Source organism: Sus scrofa, chromosome 12 (genome assembly GCF_000003025.6).
Source record: "Sus scrofa isolate TJ Tabasco breed Duroc chromosome 12, Sscrofa11.1, whole genome shotgun sequence".
NCBI classification, from domain to species: Eukaryota; Metazoa; Chordata; class Mammalia; order Artiodactyla; family Suidae; genus Sus; species Sus scrofa.
Genome location: NC_010454.4, coordinates 6,333,536 through 6,341,735, shown reverse-complemented (window position 1 = coordinate 6,341,735; position 8,200 = coordinate 6,333,536). Strand labels below are relative to the sequence as shown.

The window sequence follows — 8,200 nt, the reverse complement described above, 5'->3', positions numbered from 1 at the left end:
AAACAAAAGGACTCCAGGCCCTTTCCCAGACTTAACTGAGACAACAGAGCCCAGTGTCCTGCAGCTGAAGGGGGCGCCTTACCCCCTGGCGTAAAGGAGGGCTCTAGAGAGAGGGAAAGGGAGACCCCTCCCCTGGAGGCCTCCCAGGGGTGGGCTGGGGCCTTGAGACCAGGGCTCGTGGGACCCTGGTGATCAATGACAGGCTCCTGCGTTGGGCTGCTGCTCCCATCTGGAGAAGCTCAGGCAGACCCAGTGGGAAGGCAGAGAGTGTTGACCTGCCCTCAGCAGCTGCAGGGAACAGGGCTGGAACCTGGACCATTCTCCTCATTCAGCTCCCGGGAGTCTCCTGTCATAGTTCTTTTGAACTTTCTCTCTCCATCAGCTCAAAATTCTGGGTCTAGAGAGAGCAGGGGAAAGACCCAGGGATGGGGGAAGGCCCTGCGGAGACGCATGGGAGCAGCTGGGGCCAGGGCCGGGCAGGGGCAGCCACCTATCCCAGGGCCCCTCCCAGGAAGAGGATCAAGTCCTCATAGGCATAAAGAAACCCTCCCTCTCTCCACCTCCACCCTCTCGCTCTCATCACCCCATCCATCTCCCACCCCCAAAGGATTAAAACAAGACACAGCATGACAAGGATGCAGAACATTCGCTACAAAAATTATAATGAGCCTGCTGCACAGTGGGGGAATCAGGGAGTCTGCCCAGCCCAGCACTGAGAGAACCCGGAGGGGGGCTGGGGCAGTACAAGGCCAGGGAACAGGAGAGAAAGGGCAGCGCCTGGGGCCCTGGGAAAGTCGAATCGGCACTTGGGGGTGGCCCCAGGCCCAGAGGATGGGTAGAAGGACTGAGGTGGGTTCAGGGTGGCAGTGGCAGGCACCCAAGCCTTCAGTGTGGGAACAGGGACCCCCTCCATCCCGCGCCCAGCTCTGAGCCTCTGTGCCCCTGTGTGCACACACCCAAACACAGACACACCAGAGGGAGGTCTGTGGCACTCTTTGGGGGGCTTCTTTCCCCTGTGCCAGACAAGGGGGGCCCAGGAAGGAGCTGGGGGCTGTGGCAATGCTCCCAGTAGGAGCTGCTTCCCAAGCTGAAGGTCAGAGATAGGAGGACCATTGCTGGGGGCACATTTGCCAGGGGTGCCTATGTGCAAACAATGTGTGGGCTCCTGAGAGGCTCTCCCACATCTGTGACCCAGTCTGAGGACCCTCTGAGGCTGGCCTTTCCCCTGGCATCACCAGCATCACAGAGCAGAGACCCATGCTGTGCTCTCTCTTTTGCCACTGTCCATGCAGAACCAGGCAGCCACCCAGCTGCTCCCAGACCTCCAGTGCCATCCACCAAATAACCGAACACAGAGCCCTGGGGACCCCGGGGACAATCAGCCATTTAGATTGTCCACATTCTCAGACTCCCCATGTCCACATGGCAGGACTTGCCCACCCGAGGCTGCACACCCAGCTGGACACCCAGCCACAACCAGTCTCTGCCTGTCTCGGGCCTGGGAGACTCTGAGCCAGGCAGCAGAAGACTGTTCCCAGCCCAGAGCATGCCCAGCTAGCCTCGGGGCTATAATACTGCCGTGGGTTGCTCTAGCACCTCGGATCTATTCTCTGACACTCTGGGGTCCTTGGGAGGGGGGTGACCAGGCTGCATATCCCAGATGAGAGAGTGGAGAAAGACAGGGTGAGGAGGGCAGAGTCGGGCCATGCCCCGCCCTGGGGTAAGTCACCTCCAGCCCAGGTCAGCCTGGCACTACAACTCCCCAGCATGGCCAGTGGAAGGAGAGAAGGGGGCTGGCCGTGCTGGGGCGGGGGCGGGGACTAAAGGGAAGGCATTTGGCTGAAGAGTCTGGCTGGGACCCTTCTCTGTGGGGTGGCAGGCAGGGGGTGGGGGGAGGCAGCCCAAACTCTTCCCTTCAGGACAGCATAGGAGGTGAGGAGTCTCCAGCCTGAGCAGGACAGCAGGACCCTCAGAGGAGGGGTGGGGAGAGATAGTGCCCCTGGGACAGGCCCACCCCACCCCCGCTCCCACCCAGTTCTAATGGGCGCATCATCTAGCGGCCCGGCCCTTGCACTTGAGGCTGGCCTTCCATGAATGCCTATGTCCTTTAGAGCCGCTCATGGAGGGGTGGCTCGGGGGCCCCGGGACCCCTCGGGATCGATGTTCTGGATCACTCTCTTGGCCTTCCAGCTGCCTCCAGGCCACATCCTCTGTGGCAGAGAAGGGAGAGACTTTCAAGGGAAATGGCCCGCACGACCCTTGCTCCTGGGGAGGGGCCGGGGAGCCGCAGGGCTGGCAAGTACGAGGACCTCGTGGCCCCACCGTGGATTGTGGCAACTTGCACCTCATTTTGATCTGGGGAGAGGAGCCCCCCATTATCTGTGGAGAAAAAGACAGACACAGACCTCAGATAAGGGCCTCTGGAGACATCATTTTAAGCCAGGACCAACTATTTTGACCCCCTCTGGGCAGGCGCTTGGTCCGGAATGGGGCCGCTGGCCTAGGGGTGCCCTCCCCGTGCCCAAACTTGAAAACAGACTGCCTCCCCCACCCACCCCTGCCCAGCTGTGTGACATAAAGGGGATGGCATGGGGTAAAGGGGGTTCGCTGGGTTTGTGGGATGCCAGCACACAGGGGCAGGGCAGGGATGGGCCCACAGCACTGCCTGCGCAACAGCAGCCTTGAGCTCCACATGCGGGCGTTTCAAACATGACACTTCTACCCTCCAGGCCACTGTTGGGCCTGTGGAGAGCATGCGGTTGAGTTCCTGGTTACAGGGTTCAGGGACCAGCAGGTAAGGTACCTGCCTTGAGGGCTTGGGCATTTGGAGAGATGACCAGCTGCCACACCCTCCAGCCTGGAGGAGTCACCTCTTCCCTAGGCTCTGAAGCCACACAGACGGGGGATCAAGCCTGGCCCCCCACTGAGCAGCAGCACAACTCTGAGTGATCGGCTCTAACCCTCTGAACCTCCATCTGCTCACCTGTAAAATGGGGATGATACAGGCCCTGGACGGAGGGCTGGGGAGGATGAAGTGCAAGGGCATCTCCAGGACCCGGGAGAGGTCTCAACATTCCCCGCCGTGATTACTATAACCGCTGGGTCTCATCCCTTCCAAGACACCGGTTTCCTGCATTTTGACATCTCCAAAATCGAGGTGCATTTTATGTCACCCATGTAAATGGCGGCTTTCACTCCTCCCCCAAAATTGGGGGTAAATAAGTGTGGACCAGAGTTTCTGTTGTGGCTCAGTGTAAACGAACCCAACTAGTATCCATGAGGATCCAGGTTCGATCCCTGGCCTTGCTCAGTGGGTTAAGGCTCCTGCGTTGCCGTGAGCTGCAGTGGTAGCAGCTCAGATCCAGTGTTGCAGGGGCTGTGGCACAGGCTGGCAGCTGTAGCTCCCATTAGATCCCTAGCGTGGGAACTTCCATATGCCGCAGGGGCAGCGTTAAAAAAAAAAAAAAAAAAAAAAAAAGGCACTCTTGCAATGCTACTGATGGCGACCTAGATATTACCCCCCCTCAACTCCCCAAAAGGCAGATGCCCCCCACCCCAGGGCCTTGCAGCCCCTATCTTCCCATCACTCACAACTCCGTGTCCTCCAGGGCCGGCGGGCGCTCCAGCGTCTGCCTCCGCCTCCGCACGGCCCCCATGATCTTCTTGCGGGGCCCCAGGGGGACGCTGATGCTGCGGAGGTCGAGGTCGGAGCACAGCATGAGCGCCTCGAGGTCGATCTTCTCCTGCCGCAGGAGGGGGGTGAAGTCCTCCATGTGCAGGGAGGCCAGGAAGGTCTCCAGCGGGCTCGTCTCGGGCTCCAGGTCCTCATCCAGGCCCAAGTCCAGCTCGTCCCAGGGCAGCTCCTCCCCACAGCTGCGATCCTGCAGGCTGTTGGCACTGCCCAGGCTGTCGTCGTCCAGGCTGGGGGAGCTCTGCAGCCGAGCCCGCGGCGTGCCCCCGCCGTCCAGCGCCGCGTCCTCGCGGCCCAGCCCGTGCAGCCCGCTGCTCAGGTAGTTCCTGCGGAACACCATGGTGCCCAGGCCCGGGCGGGTAAACAGGGAGTCGTGGCCTGAGTCGGTGCTGACCTCCGAGTGCGCAGGCTCGGCCGCCAGTGTGGCACGGGAGACGCTGTCCTCATCGGAGAGGAACATGTCCCGGAGCGGGGCGCGGCCCCACTCCTTGGGGTTGGCGTAGGTGCCCTGGCGCACGAACATCACGTCGCTGCCCAGCTGCAGGCCCGAGAGCGAGCGCACGCTCTTGCGGCCGTCCTCGGAGATCTTGAAGGTGCCCTCGCCGCCCTGCTTGCGCCGCTCCAGCTTCCGCTGGATCTTGGTCTTGCCCTTGGCGGTGCCGTGCAGCGTGGCCTGCGAGTAGGGCACGTGGCTGCCCAGCGCCAGGTGCTGCAGCCGGCGGCTCAGGGTGCTGGACGTGAGGCTGGAGAAGCTGAGCGTGTCCGAGCGCTCGGCCAGCTCGCGCCGGTAGCGCCGCTCCATGCGCTCGTGGTGCTTGCGCTGCATCTTGGCGCACTCGCGGATGCGCCGCTCCGCCTCGCGGAAGGCCTTGTCCTTCAGCTTGCCCACCAGCTTGGGGTTGAGGCTGCTCTGCTTGGCGGCGATGGAGTCCAGGTAGCGCACGCACTCCATGTGGCCCTTCATGGCGCCCATGTCCAGTGGCGTGTGGTAGTCGTTGTCCAGGCACCAGATGTTGGCCCCGAAGGACACCAGGAAGGAGAGGCAGTGCAGGTGGCCATTGGAGGCTGCCAGGTGCAGGGGCGTATTGCCCCAGATGTCACACTTGTCCGGGTCACCCCTGCAGGAGGACACGCAGAGAGGGGTGATGAGCCATCATGAGCTCAGGCTGGCTGTTGGCACTGGCTGCAGGTGTGGGGAGCGCCCAGCCTGGTCGAGCTTCCCCGCTGGCACACCAGGGGGACTCGATGGGCTGGGCACTGTCCTCTGACTCCAGGAGACGCGCAGCCCTGAGCCACCGGCCACACCTCCAGTGGGCCCAGGGTTAAAGACTGCCCGGGCACGCAGGGGGCGGGGCGACAGAGAAGGCGTGGCCAGGGCGGGGCCTTCCCCTAGAGAACGGAGGGCTGGGAATCTCAGGGGATAAATATTTGATGCCCTGAGAGAAAGGAGTGAATTATTCATGGGGCCCAGCGGGGAGCTGGCCCAGAGAGGTGGCGGGCCAGGGCCGAGTGCGGGTCTCCAGTTAGACGTGGTGGTGCGTGTGGCTGTCAGTGCAGCAGTGACAGTAAAAGCGAATGAGAGCATAATGTGTGTTGGGCCTGAGCCCTGGCTGAGTGTGAGGGTGTGCGTGTGAAGGTGTGCGCCCACGTGTCGGCGGGCACGGCCACGTCTGCAGGGAGCAGGGCCAGGCCTGGCAAGGCCGCGTGTGAGAGCAGGTGTTGGGTCTTGGCCTGGGCCAGGAGGGGAGCGTGGGGGCAGCCAGGACTGGAGCAGAGGGGAAGGGCAGCTGTAACCTGGGCCCAGCTGCCAGCTGCCCTCCCGTCTGGGGGGCGCCCATCTTTGGGAGTTCTGCCAGGCAGACAGGCTTGGACCTGTCCAGGGGACCCACACAGCCCCCTCCAACACCCTCATCCCCAGACTGGCCCCTCCCCCCTTGCACATGCTCCCGCTGGCTCCTCCAACTCACCCCTCCCTCAGGGGCCTAGATCAGGCCCTCAGCCCCACACTAATGAGGAGGCCGCCCTGCAAGGGCTGGAGGAAGAATCACTTCTTTGTCTCAAGCACCTCCCCCTGCATCCCCCTCCTCATTGCCCTTACTGGTTTTCATGTCTTTCAGGACCACATGGACCAGAGCTGCTGGGCATCTGGCCCACTCCCCATCAAGCACCAACCCTTGCCCTGTGCAGGAGTTGTGGGGTTTGGTGCACCAAGGGGCTCCTTCTTTCCCTCCTTCTATAAACCTCTCTGAGGGGGGAGCAGGATGGCAGGATCACTGTGTGCCCTCTTGGCATGGACGGGAGCCAGTCTTGGCCTCTTGGAATGTGTCTCTGCTGCCTGGTCTTAGGGGCTGCTCCCACCCGCTGCTGGGTCTGGGGAGCAGCCACGGAGGGAGGATAAGAGGGGGGTCCCCACCCACTACCTGCTCAAGCCACAGGCCTGGCACCAGGGCCAGCTGGGCCCCTGTCCCTCCACCATGATTTCCCAGGGCCTGAGATGTTCATGTTAACCCTCCTGGGGCCATCTCTTACACGCCTTTTCCCTGTCCCGGCCACCCTGGTGTCCAGGTCAACCTGAGTTCTCATAATTAAACTGCTGGGGCTGGCAGAGTGGTCCCCAGTGTCATTCAGCCCTAGGGAGCCCAGGTCAGTGGCCCTGGACCCCGTCTTCCTCAACTTCCAAACCCCTTCCCTAACCCTGATCCCTGGATTCAATGCCCATTCCTCGCCCTGGACAACTGGGGGGAGGGGAGAGGAAGCCTGTGGTGGGGGAGGGGCACAGAGGGAGTTAATGCAGGGGCTGAACTGAGTGACATTTTGTACTGTGAACAGTGCCCATAAATCCCAGGAATGAGCAGGGAGGGAGCTGTGTGAAATCCAGTGTGTGTGGGGGGGAAGGGGGCCTCTGGCAGGGGGGGCCCCTTGGACCCCAGGCTGGGGGGTGGGCAGTGAAGAGCTTCTCCTTCCCCAGCCCCACTTCAGGGCCCCTTTGAGGCTTCTGCCTCTTCTCTCTCATTCCCACGATGCCCCTCACTCTGCTTCCAGGGGCTGGCTACCCACCCAGGAGATCCCTCCCATCTTCCCTCACTCTGAAGCCCCTCCCACAGTCATGGACCCCCAAGTCCCAGCCCCTCTCCTCCTAGCCCTACATCCAGGTCACAAATGCCACAGGCCTCGGCCTGTTTCCCCCTCACACACTGGCCATCTCCAAGGCTCTGCCTTAGGGTCTGTCATAGGGACAGGGTGGCTCAGAGCAGGAAGGAAAGATGCCCTGGATTTGGGTGGGGGTCTCAGGGGCCCAGAGCAGCCTTGAGGCTCTCTTAGCCCTCCCCCCTCCCTCCCCCGCGGCGCTGGGGCGAGGGCAGGACTACTCACCCTCGGCTCACGATGAGCCGCAGGGACTCCAGATTGCCGTGGTATGCAGCCCAGAGGGTGGGGGTCATGCCATCCTCGTCGGGGGCGTTCAGCTCCTTCCTGGTGGCCTCCTTGAGGAGTTCCAGGTAGCCATCCCGAGCCGCCCGGTGGTACTGGTCATTCATGGCTCCTGACTTGGACGGGACTGGACGGACCGCCGGGGACCGGGGAAATGCCCCCCGCGGGGGAGGGCGGTGGGGTTAGAGCTGAGGCATGGGGTTAGGGGAGGGGGCCGGGCAGGGGCCAGGGCCGCCAGCCCCCGCCTCCTCAGACAGAAATGCGGAGCGCCAGAGCCGCCGCTACTGCTACTCGGACATCTGAGCCGCTCACCCGGCGGCAGGGAAGGTGGGGGAGGATCTCCCGCTGCCCAGAGGGCCGCCCCGGACCGCCCCTGGGTCCTAAACACCCTGCTCCCGAGCGCGCCGCAGTGACCTGCTCCCAAGCGCACAGGGCCCTGCCTCTCTCCAAAAGTGCCCACTCGAGCGTCCCGCCACGTAAAGCCGGGTCTGGGGACAGTCCCCACGCTGTCCTCACTAGTCCCCGTGCTGCAGCCCCCAATGTCTCCATCCGTCAAGGGAACGAGCCAAGGGCTGGGAGGGGTGTCTGAGGACAGCCCTGACCCCCAGGACAGTGGGCCTAAGAGGGTTATGAGAACCGACCGCCAGACGGTCAGCGATCTGGATTCGGTCGGCTCGTTCGCGGGAGATGGGCCGGCCGCGTTCCAGCAGGGGGCGCTAGAGGACTGGGCGAGAACTTCGAATCCAAGTCCCACTTCGTAGCATCCAGCGGAACTGGGACGGGGGAAGGGACAGAGGAAGAGAGAACTTCGACCACCGCGAAGGTGTCGGGGAAAGGGACCACGGGGTCTTGATCTTGGGGCAGCAACGGAGGACCACAAAGGTATAGGGCCACCATGGCTGGGAGGGCGTCTGGCTGCCTTCGGGCCCTTGGGGCGTCTCTTGAGCATCACCTCTCAGGACTCTGGGTGTCGAGATCTCGGGGCGCCAGGGCGCGGTGGGCGCGGGGGGTGGGGTGCCCTCTGGGTGCCGCAGTGCAGGGCCGCGCCCGAGCCTGGATGCGCCGAGGTGACAGGGCCGC

At 63.1% G+C, this 8,200-nt stretch overlaps 1 protein-coding gene across 2 annotated transcripts; it reads right to left on the bottom strand.

The window, feature by feature from the left end:
* USH1G (USH1 protein network component sans) lies at window positions 653–8,096 on the bottom strand. 2 transcript variants are annotated; one of them, XM_013980768.2, is made up of 3 exons: window positions 7,064–8,096; window positions 3,592–4,809; window positions 653–2,379 (listed from the first exon to the last, which is right to left on the bottom strand). In XM_013980768.2, exons 1-3 carry the CDS (start codon window positions 7,225–7,227, stop codon window positions 2,376–2,378), a joined length of 1,386 nt encoding a protein of 461 aa, XP_013836222.1. In that variant the 5' UTR covers window positions 7,228–8,096; the 3' UTR covers window positions 653–2,375. The 2 variants fall into 2 exon arrangements, with proteins under 2 accessions (XP_013836222.1, XP_003131267.1); XM_003131219.5 differs by lacking the exon at window positions 653–2,379 and having other exon boundaries at window positions 3,588–4,809.

Excerpts from the sequence above, each read along its gene's own strand:
- USH1G (XM_013980768.2), bottom strand. The coding sequence starts at position 7,227 with ATGAATGACCAGTACCACCGGGCGGCTCGGGATGGCTACCTGGAACTC. Across the intron at positions 4,810-7,063 it reads CGGCTCATCGTGAGCCGAGG|GGGTGACCCGGACAAGTGTG; the intron begins GTGAGTAGTCCT and ends GTCCTCCTGCAG.